This window comes from Corvus hawaiiensis, chromosome 4 (genome assembly GCF_020740725.1).
Source record: "Corvus hawaiiensis isolate bCorHaw1 chromosome 4, bCorHaw1.pri.cur, whole genome shotgun sequence".
Taxonomy (NCBI): Eukaryota; Metazoa; Chordata; class Aves; order Passeriformes; family Corvidae; genus Corvus; species Corvus hawaiiensis.
The window spans coordinates 77,720,730-77,741,408 of NC_063216.1; the positions used below are offsets into that span (position 1 = coordinate 77,720,730).

General features: G+C 49.2%; 1 protein-coding gene across 4 annotated transcripts in view; it reads right to left on the minus strand.

The window, feature by feature from the left end:
* PLXNA4 (plexin A4) overlaps nt 1–20,679 on the minus strand; it is a 430,780-nt gene that overhangs the window by 393,849 nt on the left and 16,252 nt on the right. For all 4 annotated transcript variants that reach the window (XM_048300844.1, XM_048300841.1, XM_048300842.1 and 1 more), the window contains exon 2: nt 8,806–10,069. In XM_048300844.1, coding sequence (XP_048156801.1) covers nt 8,806–9,984 — 1,179 coding nt within the window. In that variant the 5' untranslated portion in view covers nt 9,985–10,069. The remainder of the gene's footprint in view (nt 1–8,805; nt 10,070–20,679) is intronic.

Consider the following 20,679-nt stretch of genomic DNA (forward strand, 5'->3'; position numbering starts at 1 on the left):
ACAATGGCGGGGTAATGACATTGAAACGGGGAAATGCGATGTTGTTCCTGCTGATCTAATGTCACCCACATGTTCCATCACCTACATCAGCTCCTGGTCCTGCATGGAGGAAACAGAGGAAATTCTGTCTTCACCATTTAGTTCTATTCCTATCTGGGGGTCTTGCCTTTCCTAGTGTCGAGTACTTCTTTAAATACAGAATCAAAGAATAGTTTGGGTTGGAAGGGACCTTAAAGACCACTCAGATTCATCCGCTGCCATGGGCAGGGACAATTTTCACTGGATCAGGTTGTTCAAAGCCTTATCCAAACTGGCCTTGAACACTTCCAGCTCCACCCTGAACCTGGGTATATCTACCCAACCAGGTCTGTGCTGGCTCTGCAAACACTGAATTTTGTCCCAAAATTGTTGCCATGTTACCCAAAGATTGTCCCAGTCCTACTAAAATGCCTCTCAAACGAACTTAGAGCAAAAACTATATCCTACAACAGTAAAGTCATGCAGGTCCCAGGCTCGGGAGAGTCTGGGGCAGAAATATGGTCAGATGTGATTCAGGCATCTCTCTGAGTAAAACAGCTTTTCTCATTTCCATCTCCACACTATCCAGTCTTCCAATATCTGTGTTATCCTACCAGGTACAATGGGGACCCATCCACGCAATTTGGATAAATAGAGAAATTTCTGGGAGGGCAAAATAAATCAGTCTTATGTTATGTGTTTCCTGGAATATAAATAAATAGACTCACACATCAGATCGCTCCCAGAGGCTGAATATCTTCACTGAGCCTCCAAGTTCTAAGACAGACCCTGCACTGTGCTTCACCCCGACAGCTCCACTGGCATCAGGCGAGGGAGGAAGGGTCTGTGCAGGATTTATCCCAGAGAGCAAAGCTGGATCCAGCACCCCCTCAACCCCCTCCTCAACAGAGCAGGCATTGTACAACCTCCCCTGCTCCAGAGGCTTTAAATAGCATCAGCCTCACCAAGGGAGCAGGAGTCACTTTGCTTCTGGCTCTTCCAGGACATCTGGGGTTTGCTTTCTGCTTTTTTTTTTTTAATTAAAAAAAAACCCCTCTTGCACAAGCATTCCCCTTGGCCTGCCAGGCGACCTCCCGGCGAGGCAACGCAAGGTCAGGTTTGCGATCTCCTGGCGTGGAAGAGAATGTGAGGAGATCATGTGGAGCCCTCCAAAAATGCAAAGTTGAGCCACAGGCGACCACAGGGCTCGACCACAGAAGAAAACAGCCTGGGTTGCTGGCAGGGAAGCAGCAAAGAGCAGTTCCCAGAAATAAATCTAATTGTCCATGTGGTGAGAAGCACGGGGAGACGGCGCGGACAAGGATGGAGAGTCTGGCACTTTGCTCACCTGCACACGGGGGACCAGCAGGACCTGGGGGTGATGCTGAGCTGCTCAGGCAGAGCCAGCTGGTGCAGAGATGGGATGGATGGGGGGGAGGGAGGGAGCTGTGCCTGGAATATCTCAGACACAGCAGCAGCTCTGCAGCCGTGGGTCCTGCTCTGCCCTCAATGAACATTTTGTGTGAGCAGGGTCACCCAGACGTGAGAGAACAGCTCTGTGAGAGGGTTTGGCACCCAGCCACTCAAAGGCAGAGGGTTTCAGTCTGTTTCATGCTTGGAAAGGAAATAAATGATTTTGAGAAGATTGTTTCCCATGCATGTTTGGGGGTTTTTCCCCCCCAGGACAATGAGGATTTGGGAAGGAGAGGTTTCAGGGTGGGGGTGTTATGAGAATGTAATTAATTTCTGCCAGAATTCTTTCTGCATCCACTGGTCAGGCAGTATTCTTTCAAGGACAGGTGTTTAATATCGAGAAACCTAGTTAATACCTCAAATGCAATCATCCTCTCCATGCAATTAGGCCCTGGTTTACAGCTCTTAAGTGCAAGCTTCTGTTGATGTAGGGGATTAAGAGTTTTTGTTTTGCTTTCCCTCAGAGCATCCAAAGCCACTTTTTTCCCTGCCTGGAGCGCAGAGCACTTTGCAGAGGCAGGGACCTGTCCTTATCCCTGCTGGCTGAAAATAGAGAGGTGGCACCTGGGAGAGAGAACCATCACCCAGGGAAAAGAGAAGATGAACCCATGAGCTGCCTGAGCTGACTCACAGTGGAAGCAGTGGGGAGAATTTCCCAATCCCAGCTCAGAGGGACCAGGACCCTGCTGGGAGCACTGGAGACATGAACTCAATTGTTCTCCATTAGCCTGAGGAGCACAGCCCTGGACATCTCTGGCCACTTCCACCACTGACCACAGCCACGAGAAATACCAGCTGTGTCCCTGGAGAGAGCTGCCTCACATGGGGAGATAGCATGGAATTTCTCTCTGTGGAACTGTTTTTCACCACGGAGCAGAGCCAGCTTTGCAGGGGAGGTGATGCTCAGGAGGTGGAAGGTGCTTCACGTGCTGGAAGTGGAACATGCAGTGGGAGATTTGCAAATCACAGAGCTCAGCTGCAGAAACCCTAAGCCAGCATTATACCCCGTGTCCCTCTTCCTCCCCAGCTCAGCCTCCACCCTTTCCAGCCCCCAGTGTCAGCAGGAGGGCACTTGTCACCTCTTATCACAGCTGCTGGGCTCAGTGGGTCCCTCACAACATGCTCTGCACACACGCCACACACTCCATCCAACACAAACTGACGGGACCAAGTGCACAAACACAGATCTGGCAGCAGGAAGCCTGTTTTCTCCGGCTCCCAGTCTCCAGCAAGCATTCCCAGAGAGGCATTACAGCATTACTGAGGGTACTGGCCTTCCAAAATCTGAACTTCGCTGTTTTTGCGGGGGTTTCCTGCAGTTATTTGCGTTTTCAGAGGAAGAAGAAGAAAGCACTGTTAAAAATTGACCAAGAACTGACCTCAACTGTCCATAAACCCTTTGGATCAGAAACACCAGCCCGTGGGATTTGGAATAAAGACGTGTACACAAAACTTGTAGGTGGCATCCGGGATGAGCAAAAACTCCTGTTGTGCAAGCACCAGTGGTACTGACACACACAGGGATTTACTTAGGATAGCCCAACTGGCAAATAAAAAGAGTATGAGGTAAAATGAAACTGATAACTCATCCCTGTGATTGATCCATTCCCCTGGGAAAGGGTCAGACTCACGTACCTGCCAGTCCAGCCAGGAGAAATGGGCAGGGGCTGGGTGTGCAAAATGCCAAAGCACCAGGATTGCAGGGACCTCCTTCCACACATTCCTCTTCTCAAGGACTAAGCAAAAGCTAACACTCCCTTTTCCCCAGTCTTTTAAGGGAAAATGGGATAAATGACAGATAGGGATGACAATTCCTACTTTTTTGCTTGTCAGGTGACTTTTTCCCTCAAAACACCCCTTCTTTCCAGCTGGTCCTTCTTTCTGAATGACTCTGTTCTTCTGTCCACCATGCCAGGGAGGAATGCAAGAGCAAGGAAGATATTCCCTTTTCCTGCAACAGATGGGCACAGCACTAAGATCCAGGAGTCCCCAGGCTATGAGTTGTGGGGTTCTGTGCCTTAGCCAACCCTCCTGTAAGACAACCTCCCGCTGCTCCCCATCCTGGTGTCTCAGAGGTGCTCTGTGTCCTGCTAACCCCAGGGATGATGGACACAAGCCTGGAAGGAAGAGGAATATGAAATAGGCTGAAAAATCTTGGCCATGCCTGTTAACACCAGTGATTACAAACAGAAGCCCTGGAAGGAAGAGGAAAATCATGAAACAGGATGAAAAACCTCGGCCATTCCATCACCACTGGTGGCCTCTCCAGGAGTCAAGCTGACTGTCCCGTACCATACATGAAGTCTTTCACCACCTGAGTTAAAAATGGCCCTTCCTGACCTGGTGAAATGGAGCAGGAGGGAGCCCATGGATCAGCCCCAAGGACCAGGCAGTGTTCATCCTTATGCTGCCAAAGGAAAATCTCTGGGCACCCAGCTGGCCTCCAAACATGCCCAACAGCTTTCCATGGAAGGACTAATCCACAGCCTCCTCCTGAATCCAGCTAAATCCCCGTGACGACAGCAGTTCTTGCTTGGTGGGCACCAGGAATGGGCAGGGGGATGCAGGGAAAGGAGGAGAGAGCAGGAGAGCAGAGCCCACTTGGGGAACAAATGCATGGAGATGGCGCAGGGCTCTCAGAGATTTCACCAGCAGCATCAGCAAAGAGGTTTTGGGGAGTTACCAACAGCCACCAGAAGCACAGGAAGCCTTTACAGCCAAGTCACTTGTCAGACAATGGCTTGGGACCCAAACATCCACTTCTGGTAGCAAAGTGTTGGGAAAATATTGCCCAGCTCTTCACACAAGGCCTTTTGTTGGCCAGTCAGCTTTGAAAATATTTCTGTTCTCCCCCAAGTGACAGCGCTGCCATGAAAAACAGGAAGAGACTGAATACAGCAATTTAAACAGTCAAATCCTATTTCCTGCCAAAAGGAAAAGAAAATACCAGCAAAAGGCAGAAGCCAGGCGGAGTTGGGGACTGACACTTTGATTATCTTGGACAGATATTGGTGCTGTGTGTCCAGCAGAAGCTGCAGCGATGGAGGTGACAGCTTTTCATGGCAGGGACTGGAGGCTGCTGGGCTGGGAGGCAGATCAGGATGAGGAGGAGGCCAGGATCTCCCAGGAGAGCAGCCCTGGGATGCAAGAAGCTGCTGAGCTGACAGCTGGGGTCACATGCCAGCAGCACCCCAGGTTTGGGACTTCATTGCCAGCCAAAGTTCCAGCAGGATCCCCGCTCCTCTCCATCTCCCCACAGCCCTGACACCCTCAGGCTGCTTTGGGGTGAGCCTCCAATACCTTCCCCTTCTTCATCCATGCTTTTTGTCTCACAGCACTTCGCCTGCCTGCTCCCCAAGAGAGAGGGGAAGGCTCCCCTGCCTCCTCTGCTGAGCATCCCAGCGGTGGAATTTGTACCAGGCTTCAAAATGCACCCATTAATCTTATTTCATTGTCATGACAATCAACAAAGCCCCCAATGATCAACTCCTGTGCAGAAACAGCACATTTACCTCTCCACCCTCCTCTCAAACTGCCTTTTTTTCCTTTTTTTTTTTTAAAGAAATCCAGCATTTCCTAATGGTATCATAGAACCACCAAATGGTTGGAAGGGACCTTTTAAGTTCCTCTAGTTCCTGTCACGGGCAGAGACAACTTCAACTAGATCAGGCTGCTCAATTACAAAGTTTATGAAGGACATTGAAACTACAGCCTTCTTCAGCCTACATGAAGCTGGTTTTCTGTTTTAAGAAGCCTGTTTTTTCCCCTCCAGAACAGCCCTGCCTTCTGCCAACACCCTGCATGACCATGGAGCCAAAGGGTTTGAAGGTGCCCTCTGACTGTATAAGTAGGAATGGCTTCAGTATCCAGAGAGGAGATTTAGATTCGACATGAGGGAAAGCTTCCTCACAGCACAGACAGATTTTAGGGAGAGAGAGCAACCTCCATAGCCAGAGGTTAAGAACAGGTGAGACAAACAGCTGTCAGAAGCGTTATAAGTAGGGCAGAAGGGCAAATCAGATGACCTCATAAGAATCCTTTTTTCTCAGCCTCATTTTTCTCTGATTATATGAATTTCTAAGCATTTGGGGTCAAGTGTACTGCTTAAATATAAGCTATTATCCTGCTTTTGCAGAGAGGTATTACCTGAGACCATTCATCACCTGAGTGAATATCACCAATTTGCAAATCAAGGGCCCAGACATAAAAATCTATCATTTTTTTCTGATTTATGCTGAAGATTAATAGGACAGCTGTAACACAGGGATGGGAGAGGAATGAACATTGAGGATTCTCCATTCATCTCTGGACTTTCACCTTTCCCACTCTAGAAATTCTGCTATCACACTGCTGACATCTCCAACAGGCACTTGGCATGGGAGAATCACAGGCTCCTCACACAAAGTTCTTTTGTTTTTGTCTTTGCCTCGACCTCTGCAAACCAGGCTGGGACAAGTCTCCAGGACATCCAACCCTGCAGGACATCTGGGGACCCAATGCCTCCAGCTGAATATTGACCATGAGACACAGTTTGTCCAGCCAAGGTCCTTCCTGACCTCAACTCTCTCAGCTCCAGATGTAACCAAGCTGCCTGACCAGAGGAGCTACAGACTCTGCTACTGGGGACCAGAGCACTGTTCCCACACACACCTGCAATTATTTGTGTGCATATTGCAGCTTAGGAGAATTGTGCTGGGAATGGTCCCCAGGAGATTTCTCTTGCCCTGAAATGGCCTTGGGCAAGGATTACACCAAGGCAGGAGCAGAAGTTTCCTGTCATGCGGATCCCCTTTCAGTCAGTTATTGCCCTGGTAGAAATATTAGAAAAACTAAAAGAATATTTGTTGCTAAAAGCTGGACCTGAGCACACACCAATAGACCAGGACAGTGCAGTGAACTCAGCTCCCCAGTCCTACAATTAATACCATAAAGAATCATAGAATGGCTTGGGTTGAAAAGGATCTTAAAGATTATCCAGTTCCAACTCCCTTTCCATGGGCAGAGACACTTTCCACTATTCCAGGGTGCTCCAAGCCCCATCCACCCTAGCCTTGGACACTTCCAGGGATGTGGGGGCAGCCACAGCTTCCCTGGGCAGCTTGTTCCAATGCCTCACTACCCCCTGTGTAAAGAATTTCTTCCTAACACCTAATCCAAATCTCTCCTCTGTCACTTTGAAATGCTCAGCGCCCAGCACATCATCTGTCCCTGTTCTCATACAGGATTTCATCTGGGCAGCAAAGCTGAAGTTCAGTTCCAGCCTGGACCGTAGGCAGGTTAAGCCTCTGTTTGCACCAGCAGAGAAACGTTTGACATCCACACAAACCCAGGGAAAGGCTCACTGACGGCTTTGTAATTGGTTTTAGAGCTGCCTGGAACACATGTGCTGAGCGGCAGAGCAGCAGTGCTGGGGCTTGGCTGGCAAGCAGGACAGCAGCAGAGGAGACCAGGCTCTCACAGACACACATCCAGGCTCCGAAATACTTCAGCAACCATCAAATATTTTCCAAGCTTAGTGGCTGGACTCTGCAACCCCTTTCAGCAGCCAAGTCACTAATACCTCTTCCCTCGGGCAGCACAGCTGATCTCAGGCAGGGCTTGCCAGCAGCTCTAAGTAGGCTCATTTAAGGAGAGTACAGCCTACTTAGTTACACTCTTCAGACTTCCTGCTTTTAATTCAAGCATCTCCAGGTTCTTTTGCAGCGTCTCTGATTCACAGTGAAGAAGTACACTCAAAAATATGCTCTAATACTTTCCCCCACCGCGTCCTCTCTCCAGCCTCTGCAGTCCTGTCCCTACAAATTCCATCTGACATCAGTTTTCTCAGTTTGAGACTCACCCCATGGGACACAAGAAAGCTGTTGGCTTTTTTTACTCCTGTCTAAAGCCATGGAAGGCAGGACTGAGCGGTTTCAAACCTCCTAATTGGAGAGGTCCAGCACTGCAAACGTTAGTATGGAGCACAAGCAGAGCAAATATGCAAATGCATGGAGAGGCTTAAGAGCCCAGGAAAGAAACTCCAGTGGGAAGCTCCCAGCTTAAATCTAAAGGCAGCTCTTTGAATGTGCACAGGCCTTGCGGCTAAACAAAAAAATCAAAGCCAGATTTGGGCACAGCCTTTCTCCCTGTGCAATGCTCCACAGGGAGCTTTGTGGGTCTAGCAGAAGAGATCTCAACTAAAATCAAGGACTTGTCCCTTCGGTGTGGGAGAATGAGAGCAGGGCAAGGTCAAGCAAGGACACTGAGGGGTGTAAAAGGGAATTAGGGCAGAGTAAGGCAGGATCAGTGTCCTTGCAATGAAATTCCCATCCACATTCCTCTTGGTCTGTCCTTGTCCTGCCAGGGAGCAGCAGCAGGAATCTCCCAGAAAGCAAGGCTTGCGCACAAAGGAGCAATCCCACATCCCAAGCACTGCCTGCCTGGAGATTACGGGGCAAGAAAGCACTCTGACGTTTCTCCCTATTCCCTTTGCTCACACTTGAACTCGCCTCTCACTTGAAAGAGCTAATTAAGGATGGGAATCAAAGCCTGGGGAAGCGGCTCCTGCAGCCCCGGGTGCGGTGCCGGCTGTAATGCCCATGTCTGTGCCTGCTATCAAAGCCAGCCCCGTGCACATTCCTGCAATGACACTCAGAATAAACCGAAGCAATTTCTTCAGACCATTTGTAGGTCAGACAGACCAGCCTCTTCCCCAATCCTGCCCTTAAATCTTGCAGTGTTTAATCCTTGATCTGCAGCCAGGCCTTAATTTCTCAGTGCAGAGCTGGCTGGAGACCGGAAGGAGAGGGGCTTTGATGGTTAATGACCAGTGCTTCTCAGCTCTGCGAGAAATGAAACCCTGGCTTCACAAAGTTCCCTAAATAAATCCTGCCCCAGCTCCAGCCCAGAGAAACAAAATTACACCAGCGCAGACAGAAACAAACAGTGGCACAAGCCACTGACATCTTTAGGCCCTCTTTTGGTTTAGGTTTGAGCTGACAGTGCACTTGGGTCTAAGTGATTTCACCGCTGTGATTTGCACCATGAAGTAACTATAACAGGCATATCCTCCTAAATATTCCAAGGCCCCCTGGTTCTGCTCATCAGTAAACACAGCATGTCTGCTGCTACCTTCATCAGCTTGTCCATGAGCAAACTGGGGCATGAACTGGTCAAATTGGGTGGTGTGGTGAGCTGGAGGCAGAGCCAGGACTGGGACAAGACCGTCTCAGCTCCTTGGTCTCTGCTTTAAGGGTTGAGAAGGTTGGTTATCTGAAGACAAGGCCTGTTAATACGCGAGGAGAGCATGGTTGGGTGCTCAGGGGCTTCACTTACCGCACTGCTACAGGGAATGTCCTTGACCTTGAGCCAGGCCAGATCTAACGTCCCCTCTCCCCTGTAGCAGGACTGAAGCCTGTCCTTGATGCGGTCGTTGATGTTTTTCAGGACAAAGATGCAAAGAGCAGACTCATCCAAGGACTTCATCTTCCTTTTCTGCCCCTTGGAGAAAACTGTGAAGAGGATATCATCCTCAGGGCCAACATCCAGAGACCTGGCCAGGATGGCTCCAGCCTTGGACAAGTAGGCTGCCTGGAGCAATCGATATTCCACCCCGTTCTTCTCACAGCCAATGGGCACCTCTACGTAGGAGTTAAAGGCCGTGTCCTCCTTACAAAGCCGGACCAGCTTGGAGGTATAAACCTGCTCCTTTGTGGTGGAGCCGGGTGGGGAGATCATCTCAGGCTGCAAAGTCAGGAAGTAGACAAAGTTCCCACTGCTGAAGCCATAGATGTAGTAGATATCGAAGTCAGGGATGATGGTAAAGGTGTCTGAGGGGATCTTGATCATAGAGGCCACAAACTCATCGTGAAAGACATATGCAAACATCCCATCGGCCTCGGAGTTCTTGGTGAGCTTTCTGCTGGAAATGGTGGGGAAATACTCCGGTTTGCCATCCACGGCTGTGGCGATGAACAGCTTGTCATCCGTGTTGCTGTAAGAAACAATGACTCCAAAAACAGAGCCACTCTCGTTCACCCCAGAGAGGTAATGCTCCTTCTTGTGGAAGGGCTCTCCGAGCTTGAAGAGGTCATCCAACCTCAGCAGCTTGCAGATGCCCTGGTACAGACTCCCACAGGCTATCAACCGATTCTCCTTGTAGTCTATGAGGAGCATTTTGTTTATGTTGTTGGTGGGCGTCAAGGGTTCATTGCAGGTTTGGACTATCCTGGGAGGATAACACTTGGGATTATCGTCATCAGGACCAGTCTCATGGGTCACCAGGACCTTCAGGTCACTGGAGAGTTTGTAGATCCTGTTGACAGCACCCAAGTAAATGTGCCCAGTTCTTTCGTCCACCACCAAGTGGTTGAAGTTTCCCTCTGCTTGTTCTCCCGTGAAGGTGATGAAGGGCCTTTTTGGATGGGGTGGCTGCTGTCTGCCAAGAGGTGACACTGTGGTGGACAGCAGGAGGTGAGAAACCAGGCAAGTCCATTTCCACATGGCCAGAGACATGATTAGAGAGGTTTGTATTCCCAAGGCAATGAGGATTAGAAGCTGTAAAACTCTTCAAAACACCAATCCCCTGGCAGATTCTGTCCTACAAGCAAAGAAAAAAGGAAACAAAAGTACATTACTATGGAGTATTCCTTCCTCCTCCCTCCTTCACAACCATGCCATCATCAGAGCGTATTTAATTGCTAATCCTCCCTTTCTGCACTCTGAGCTCTCTACTTAAAACCAGCACAAAGGGAGCCCTCCTGACTGAAAAGATGCTGGGAGAAAAAGCAGAAATCACACAGCAGAGTAATAAATCTGCACCCTTTCCCTCTCCATTACACACACACACACACGTGCCCCACGGTGGAGCGCAAATATTGACTGGAAGTGCAGAAGGGTAACGGTAAAAACATCACCCAGCATTGCTGTTTGCACTGCCAGCGTCAGCCCAGCTGTGTATTTGCTATCTGAGACGCCAGAACTGGAGAAGGATTATTATCCTGCTCTTCTGGATGAGGCACTGAAGCCTGGAGAAGGTCAGGGATCTGCCTACAGGGATGGGGCCAGATGGATGCTGAGCTCTCCTGCAGCCCTTGAAGTTTGCCGGGAAGGAGCCAGCTCTGGTGTGACATTAACATCCTTTCAGGGAAACCTCGCTCCAGTTTGAGCAGGATCTCTGTGGCTTCCAGATCAAAGCTGCCTCACCCTGGCCCAGTCTGGAGTACAGACCCAGGGGCTGTGGTGTGCCAGCTGTCACAGCCACATCTGCAAAGGGCTGGGAGCAAACGGAGCACTAGTTGTCCTCCCTCGCGTGGGCTCTCACCACAGACCACTCTCCACCCACTTCACACTCTCCACCCACTCCACAGCCAAGGGAGCATCATCTAAAAGAGATCCAGCTCTCCTGGGAATCTCAGGTGGCTGAGGAGAAAGGGGTTGCTTATCTACCAGCAGTGATAAAGCCTAAAGCACCATGAAGTAGGAAAACTAATGACCCAAGGGCCAGCCTGGTACCTTCCAAAGAGAGGGGAGAGGATTTCCTTGCACCATTCAGTCTCTTAAAATCTCCCAGGTTTTAACCATGGTGATGGGAGCAGTATGGGGTTCAAACATTTGGTGGGCACATCACCAAGCCCCATGGAAACACCTCTTCCTACTCAACATATCGAACTGCTCCCTTTTCCTTCACTTTTTTGGTGGCGTCTGTACCAGGAGCAGATTTACCCCTTTATGGCCCCACAGAGAGTGTGGGAGATGGAGTTCTACCGGCTCAGGCCTCACAAGCCGAGCTCCTCAAAGAGTGCTGACCACACAAACCTGGTGGTCTAGGACCATCATCTCTCTTTATCATCCAGATCAGAGCTTCGCAAAGCTGTTCTTGATCTTAAAAAGGACACAAGAAAAACATAGCTCCACTCCTGCTGTGTCCCATCCCCTCTGTCACAGAGTGACTTTGCTGCAATCAGGGGTGTAACCAGTGATGACAGCCAGGCTCGCACAAGTAGGAGGCAAGGAAAAAAATCCCTGTTCGCAGATCCCAGCAGGGAGGAAGATGTGACGGTGACATAGGTCTGGCTGTGCAGCTCTTTCAAATCTGTGCCGCTCTGCTAAGGCCAGTGGAACTGAAAAATTTACTTCAAAAAATAATAGGGAGAATAAATCCCACATTCTTTTGAACCGTAGGCTGATTAGATCTGATAGTGGAAAGGGTAAGTCTGGGCTTGTAGAGCAGCCACCACTTTTATGCCACCCCAAATATTTCAAAATTCTCTTACAGCAGTCGGAATTTCCAAGCTGTTCTGGGATCACCTTCACCTCCTGCTGCCCTCTCTGCCACAGCAGCCGCAGGCGTCGGATGGATGACGGACAAAGGTCATCCCACATTTACTTTAGGCGTGTTTACCCCGTTCTGCTTTGCCTCTCTGGTCAAGCAAATATTTAATAAAACAGAGCTTATAGTGCAGAGATTGCAGGTCTGTCTCGCGAGCTCTGCGGGGATAGGCAGGCTGGTCACGTAGGCTGTTAATAACCTTTATTATGATGGATAGAGCAGTGATGGGATGAGCTCTCCCCACACAACCATTCCTCTTTCAAAAGAGCCCATCCTTGAGAGAGCAGCAGAAGAAGGAAGCTGTCCCTGTTTGAGTCCTGTGTTCAGAAACATCACGTGGTGACCCTGAACACCAGCTTCCCTCACTGATGAGTTATGATCCACATTTCTAACAGGCACTGGTTTGATCGAGAACTAGGCAGAGCTAGGAAGAAATTATTCTTTTCAAGTACTATAAAGGTATCTATTTTACCCCTATATTTTGCTCTGCAGAGTCAGCAGAGCTGCAGGGCAGGGGAAGGGGAACTGCTGCAACCCCAAGACTGAAGAGGGACTGAGCAGCCCCTCTCTCCAAAAGCAGCCCTCTGCCCAGAGGTCATCACAGCACGTGGACACAGCACCTGCAACAATGGGATAAAATCTACCCATTAAAACAAACAGCCAACACAAAATGAGAAGAGACAAATTCCAGACATAAATTCTTCGAGGCCCATGCAGGTGAGAATTGATTTGAGGTCAGACTGTCACTTGTAGAGGAAGGGAATGGTGAGAACCTTGCTAGATCCCTTCCAACCCAAACTGTTTTGTGATTCTGTGATTCCTCCAGGCAAAGACAGCGAATTTAATCTGGAAACCAGAGAGTCCCCAGTGAGAAACTCCAGGAAGGCTTTTGCAGCAGGCAAGGGCACTTTCCAAAATACTGAAGCTCACGGGGAAGGAAGTACACCTGCAAAGGAAAGAGCATCAGCAGTCTGAGAGCACCAGGAATGGCAGGAACTGCCTTTTGGGACAAAGCAGGGAGAGCAGGAGCCTGGGGCTGTTTTGCCATCTTCCAGCAGCCATCTGAGTGACCCTAGGAGCAGGATTCTCTCTCTGCCTGCTGCTGGCACTCTCTCCTCTCCCATCTGCTCATGCTGTTCACCCTGTACCCTCTGTCCTGGAGCCCAAATCAGTCCTGGAGCCTCTGAAGGCTGTAATTTATAATTTGGCTTAATTAATAAATAACAGCAGAGGTCAGGGGCAAGGAGGCCTGGACGTTGCAGAGTTTGTACAACCCCTTGGAGGATGCAGCAAGGAGAAGGGGGTTATGGGTGTCTTTTTATTCCCTGTGTCTGGATGGATGACAGGAACTACAGCAGCTGGGAAGACAATAATGCAGTGCCATGGACATGCACAGTCTACGAGAGAGTAATTATATTCCAAAAACAAAGCAAATAAACAAAAGGCCACAGCCAGCAGGCAGCAAGGGCTGGGCTTAGGCTCTGAGCTGGCTATTTCCAAAATAAACCCAAAGTGCCTTTTCTGCTGGGGATGTGGCCAGCAGTGATGCTGTGAGCCACCACACAGGGCTCCTGTGTGAGGCCAGATCATCCCTCGACAGGGCTGCTGCCACAGCAGCCTCTCCACCAGCACATTCAAGGTCCCTGGGAAGGACACAGAGCAAATCCAGCTGTTTCAGACAGGGTTTCATGCATGGTAGAGGAAGGTCTGAGTCAGCACCCACAGGAGGTTTCACACCACTGTCCTGCCTGTGGAATCACAGCCTTATGGCTTGCAAATAACACATTCCCCAGAAGATGCCTTGAACTCTCAGAGTTTGGTTTAAGTACTGGTTTTTTCCTGAAGGACAGCAGGTTATGGTGCTACCCCACGGTGTGGTTACTTTTTTACTGATATTGAGCATTTCCAGCAAAAGTTTTGAGACCACTGAGTTAAAGTTTGTAGTTTAGTTCTGCTCAGGGATCTCCAGGACATGGCCCCAAGACCATGAAATTCTCTGGTAAATACATGGGGTCCTGGACAAGAAAAATTTGGATATGAAAGAGCCTTAAGAGGAAGAAACATTCCAAATGTCTTTTAACTCTGATTATTACATGGGGAAGTTAGGGAGCGATGAATACATCCTCAAAATGCAGCAGCATTCAAGGGGACAAAGTCAAGGATGAGTTATGCCCGAGGAAGTAGGAATAAATCAGGAATAAAGAGAACACAAAGGACTGAATTGTCAACTGAGAGAGAGGGAAGGACTTGGGAGGAAGTGTGCAGGGAGAGGGGAAAGAGAGAGCTGGGAGAGCTGGGGTTTGATTGACAATCTCACAAAATCCATGGTCATGTCCCTGTACTGGAGACTGAGACAAATCCGCCCCACTCCAGTGACACCTCCTGAGAGACAACAGCACCTCCCCATTTCCCTCACACACACACAGCCCTCCTGCCATCAAAGGTGTTAGACAGAGCCACGTCACCAGGTCCCCTGCCACGGCCACATGTGGCAGCAGAGACACAGCAAGGTCAGCAGGAAGAGCCTGGATACAGAAAGGCATGGAAGCAACCCCACTGGGTCCATCTCAGAGCAAAAATACATGTTAAAGCCTTGAATATAACCAAAATGAGCTGAAAAACAGCTCTGGGAGAGAGCGAAATGCCAGCACACCCTCACGGACAGTGGGTCTGGCAGCACCACGGAGTCCCAGTGGATGGACACAGTGAGTTTCTCGCCTGGCTGGGAGGAAGCCAAGAGCACCCAGGACTCCTGGGCAGTGCCAGGGTGGTTAATGAAGCCCAGCTAATCAGGCAGCACACTCCTGTGTTTGCTTTTCCTGCAGCCAGGCTATTCATTCCCGGGATGCAGGAGGCTGGGCAGAGATGCTGACGAGGCAGATGCCCAACGCCGGAGCCAGCACAGAGCAAATCAGCACCAAGTGCAGCTACACAATCCCTTTAATCTCATCTAAAGACTTTTTTTCATGGTTTCCTTTAACAAACCCTGATTACCATGGATAGAAGCTTTTCTTTGGGCTCCAACACAGCAAGAAAACCCATACAGAGATTGTCAACAGCTCCCCCGACCAAGACCGGATCCTAACTTTGGCTAAATCCTTTCTCCCTGAACTTACAACCTGTCCAAGCTGAAGGCAAATCTCACTTTGGGGACACCCCACGCCAGATCAGCTCTTCTTCGGAGCTCACCAAAAAGAACAGATCCCAGCACAAGCTGCAGCTTGTCCCAAATAAAGAGATTAATTTCAGGAGTGGTTTGTCTGCAAGGGAATTAAGATACAGAGGGACAACACAGCCTTCCCTCATCACACAGATTATTCCTCTCAGGCAGTCAGATGCTGCCCATCACCTTGTTACCTGTGTCTGTGCCAGAAGAGCATTAAATGATGGGATTAACTTATGCCATCAGTGGGACTTTCTTCCTTTTTTTCCCAGCTCTTCCCATGTGATAAAACTGCGTGTGGATGTTATTTCTGCCTGCATTTCAAACCTGGTTTCCTACCAGCAAAAGCCGGTCAGAGCTGTGCTCCTCTGTGCTTGGGAGGGAGAGCAGAGAGGTTTGGAATGATTTCTCAGCTCCTCCAGGAATTTGCTACTGAGACTCGAATGAAAGAACACAAATATTCAGTGTCACAGAAACGAGAACAGAGTTTTGAGGTCATGTAAATAACCTACAAATCCAGAGACCGGAGTTAAACTCTCTTTTCCAGAGCAGACAGGGATGTGAGTCCCCAAGTTGGGTGTTACGAACCATGGAACATCCCGGGCTGGAAGGAACCCAACCTGCCAAAGACATGACACCCTCCACGACACAGGCATTTCCCAGCCTCCTGAAAGTATCCTGAGGATAAATCCATCAAAATTATTCCTTATCCCAGTAACTGGGGAAATGCAAACCCCCAGACAAACAAACTGTTGTAGCAAGAGCAAGGTCACTGATTTCAAGCAAACCATGTCACAACAGTGCCTGACTTGATCCCACCTTGTGTGTGTGAGATCATAGAGGTCCAGAGCACTGAGAAAAGGGAAATATTGCCAAAAGCAAGAGTGTCAGGTTGACTTCTGTCTCAAAGTCTCATTCCTGTCCCCAGAAAAGCCATCTCTCACTCCTGGCACTCTGTTCTCCCCAGCACAGAGTTCCTCTGCTGTATTTCACTGAGGTGCAGCTCTCACGGGGTTGGCAGTGCCAGGTTGGCCAAAAAAACTAAAATTTTGTGAGATATTCCTTTGGCCAGTTTGGGTCAGCTGTGTGCTTTCCCAGTTCCTGGTGCACCTCCAGCCTTCTCCCTGTCGGGGCATGAAAAGCTGAAAAGTCCTGGAGTTGGTTTAAGCACCACTTAGAAACAACTAAAACCATCAGTGTGTTATCACCACGATTCTCATGCCAAATCCGAACCATCGCAGCTACAAGGAAGAAAATTAACTTCATTCCAGCGGAAACCAGGACAGGCCTTGAGGACAGCCTTGAGGAAAACGCCGTTTCCTTCCTCAGAAGCTCAGCTTATGCTCACGCATTCCTTCCGAGGCTTTGGGGGCTCTGAAAAAGCCCAAATGGAATCTAAATTTGCTGGGTCTGGTTCAGATGGGAGCCCTAAAACAGCAAGGAAGGGTCTATGACCCTGGCTTTCCCCATGAGGAAGCTGTTTTGTTTCCTTGCTGGCTGAAGCTGTTCAGCAGAGTTTATGTTGCTCTGGATGCCAGTGAGTGGATGTTTCCCCCTGCCTGGCAATTCTGGGAAGATCTGGGAGACACAAGTCCTCTCTCTCAGGCTGAAGCCTCACAATTAGTGCTGTGTGCATCCACCAAGAGCCAAATCTCACCACACTTCGGCTGCCTCCTGAAAGGCTGGCAGGGAGAGCAACTCTGCATTCACAGGGACTTTGTGACCACTGGCTCTCCAGTCCTCCATGAGCTAAAACATGGGACTTCAAGGGAAAAAACAAAACCTTTACACCTTGGTCTGCTGATTGTGGGAGCACTGAGATCTGTATTTGGAGATGGGGAAAGCACTGGCAAAGAAGCCAGGAGACAATCCCCAACCTTCAGAGTCTGAGACTTTGCTATATATTCAAAAGACAGCTGGAGCAGAGTGGTCTGAGGGAAAAAGTAAAAGCAACAGGACTGGGAAAATAAGAGATGATACCAGGATCAGGGAATCCTGGAATGGTTTGGGTTGGAAGGGACCTTAAAAATCATCTTGGTCCAATTCCCTTGTCATGGGCAGGGACACCTTCCATAGACCAGGTTGCTCAAAGCCTGGATGGGGAATAAGGCTTGGAAATAAAGCTTCATAGGGATGTAGAGCAGTGGATTTGCTACACAGGATCAGGCACTCTGTAAACCAGATGGGCTTCAGTTACCAGTGACCAGCACTTTCTGGCTCAGAGCAAATGGGCACTTGTCCCAAATGAAGAGTTTACAAGTGGCCAGGCCAGTGTGATTAATGCAGGGCACAGCTGTGTGCTCCTGGAGAGCCAGGATCCCTGAGGGAAGGACCATCAATCCTGCAACTGCACCAAACCTGGCAGGAAAGAGGCTGGACACACAGCAGGAGTGGGAACATAAAGCAAATGCTGTTAGTGGTGCTGTATTGCTGGGAGGGAAGAGTCAAAGGTGTGATCATTTCTCTTTGGTGATGCAGGGTTTGCAGCAGAGGCAAGAACAGAGTCTCTCTTTATGCTTTACTCAGCATAAAATTTCCTCCTTTCATTTGTGGCAGGTATCCAGCCCCTTTTGGAGCAGCAGCCACCAGCTATGGATGAGGCCAGGGAAAAGATCTGACACAGCAAATTCTTCATCCTCAGCCTCTCGTGAGAGTGGCTAAAGGGAGCAGATGAGTGAGTCCCATAAAACAGGGATGGCTGGGCCGTCCCACATCCCAGCCAGACCTCCAGTCCAACACAGCCCTGGAAAGCAGCAGTGCTGACTGGCATTTGCTCTCCTAACCCTAAAAAAAAAAGCTGCATTTTGATATTTACTGGAGATTCTGAACAAGAAATTATTGGACACCTCCTTGTTTTATTTGCTCTGCACTTCCTAACTCTGACCAAATTCCTAAATGCTTCTGGGTGGGTTTTTAGGTACCCTGAACCTCCTGGGCAGACACGTGCTGTTCATTTTATCACTCTGCCTTCTTCATGACAGCTCTTCCACCAACTGCTCCCTGTCTTTCAGCCCTCAAGCAGGTCAGATGAGGTCGGGTGAATCTTTTTTCCGTCTTTCTGAAGCACTCAGGCCAGTTAGGTCCCAATCTGGTAGGTCAAAACTCGCATGTGTCAGCTGAAGTTATCTACTCCTGCTGCCTCCAAGGGCTTGGAAAGAGCTCTTGAAGGGGTGTCAAAAGGCTAAAAAGTCCATATTTCTACCCCAAAGCTCACCAGCCCCAAATTCCAGGCATGAGATTGCTACAGAGCACGATCTTTTCTTTACAAATAAAACAGCACCAAATAGACAGTTTTTTTAACTGATACTAATCTCCTGTGCGCTTTTCTTGGCCTGCCCTTACAAATACCATAAAAAATGCATTACAGTTGTTTATAATTTTTAACCATTCTGGCATAACAGCACTTTTTTGTGAAGTTCAGAATGAAGCAGGGCTCAGTGCAGCTGCTGTGTTCAGAGCAAGATGCTCCCCGAGAAGAAACACCCAAGTTCAGACCAAGCAAGGGCTGTCCTCTTCAGAGACTTCCCCTCAGAGAATTTTGGTTAAAAAAACTTCTGTCCCCACTTGACTTGGATGTTTTGAGCAGGCTGAAGGGCAGCTGATCTGCCCCTGAGCCAAAAGGCAGACGCAGGGACAGGACTGATGAAGAGCCCCACGTTTGCCTGAGCAGAGACTTCCAGCTGAGACACAATTTCCAGCCCAGCAGCAGCACTGGGGAAGGACTCTCTGTGCTGAGAGCTGTAATGAGGCAGTGTGGACACAAGCCCTGATAAGCTGCAGCTTTGGGAGCATTTCAAGGGAAAAGGAAAAATAAAAAGCAGTCTGACATCTATCCCACCACAGTCCCGTGATGTCCCAATTTGCAGCTGACAAAAGAAGTCCACAAAAGGCAATTTCAGCAAAGAATCAGCAGCAAAACTCAACCCCCCGTTCCAAAAAAAAAAAAAAACCTGGATAAACTATTACTAATTTGCTGTTAATTTTCTCTTCCAGTGACTTTGTCACCACAAGCCCAGCTATTGCCAACACATCCAAAGGCCAACAGAAAGTTATTCTTAGAGCCCAGCCCAGCTGTTGCTGCAGGATAACTAATCCCAAATCATGCCTGAGAGTCTTGAGCTGCTGCTGAGCTGGACAGGACACCTATGGCCAGGATCAGAAGCAGGCAGGAGGCAGAACAATGCTCACATGGGTGAGAAGATAATCACATGCTCTGTTTGTTAATGAGCAGATTAGAGGGGAGCTGATGTACACACACGCACACAGATTGTGTTTGCAGGGAGATACACGACTCCATCCTGTACAGACACATTTATTTTTGCACCAAAATGATGCAATTCCTGTGCAGGGCGCTGTGTGCATGCATAATTCCAGTGAGCATTAGCAGCAACACCTACAGCTCAGGTTGTCTGACATGTTCTGTGCCAAGACTCACTTTCAAGGTCCTCATTACTTTGACAGACCTGAACCACTCAGGGGGCAATTTCCTGAGCTCAGTGTCTGCCTCAGGCTACCAGCGCTGTGGAAAGTCACATTCAGAATGACTTGGGCAATGCTGAGAACTAAATTAGGGGAAAAGTTTTTGTAAGTTACTGATTTTAACTTTTTTTTTCTAGATTTGACCTCGGTTATATTCTTCTCGCTGCCTCGCTGGAAAGGTGGCACGCTTTGGGGCTGGGAGGAAAAATTGGAATGTTCCTTCCCTTGTGGCCATGGCTAAAAGTCTGTGTAGATTTGACCAGGTTGAGCATGTGATAGCACAAATATTGCAAGGAAAACTTTTGCTTTTTCCACTGCTCCTAGAACGGATCAGACAACACTTGGGATGACACAGAAGGAGTAGGATATGTTCCTGATGAGCATCCTGGGTTAGTGGAAGTTGTCCCTGCCCAAAATGATCTTTAAAGTCCCTTCAACCCAAACCAATCTGTGGTTCTATGGCTTGTCCGAGGTCACACAGGGTCAGCAAAGCAGAGACAAATCCTCATCCCACATTTAACTCCAAGCTCAGTGCCACAGCAACAACTCTTTTGCGGAGCCACACGTGCAGCCCCAGGGGAACCTCCTTCACCAGTGATTTTCTCTATTGTCATCTCCTTTGGTGCATGTTTGAGGGACACACACCTAGATGTCCCCACAGTGATAAATTCCCCTCAGTCCTAAACCCATCTCCTGCTCCAGCACTTTGCCAGCATCAGCAGAATTGGTGCATTACACACCCGAGTGTCGGCAGTGGAGAGACTTTAAATAGTTCAGTGGTCACCCTGCTCAGCTGTGGGGCACAGGGATGCATCCAGGGTGTCCTGAAATGATACAGCAGAGTCCTGCTGCTGGCACCCAGCCTGGGAGGCTGGGGGGAGGAAGGGAGGAGGTGTCTGCTCTTACTATTCTGATGCTAAAGCGGCCTTGAGAGGAGACACTGCCAGACTTCCATCAGCAGTGGCACTTCGTGGGCAGCTTTCTGCTGCTGCAAAACACACCTGCAAAAGGCAAAATCTCTGCTTTTCCTTCCATAAGTATCTCCCCGGTCAACTCAGACACAGATGGAAGCTGCAGGTGCCCTGCACTTCACGGACCTGACCCTTCATCTGCACGAATCACGCCTAGCGCTATCAACAGCTCCACAGATCACCCCAGAGCAGGCACAGGGAGGGTGATGCAATCGTTTTAGCTGTTTGCACAGCCTCATAATTGCAGATCCATCATCACAAAGCAT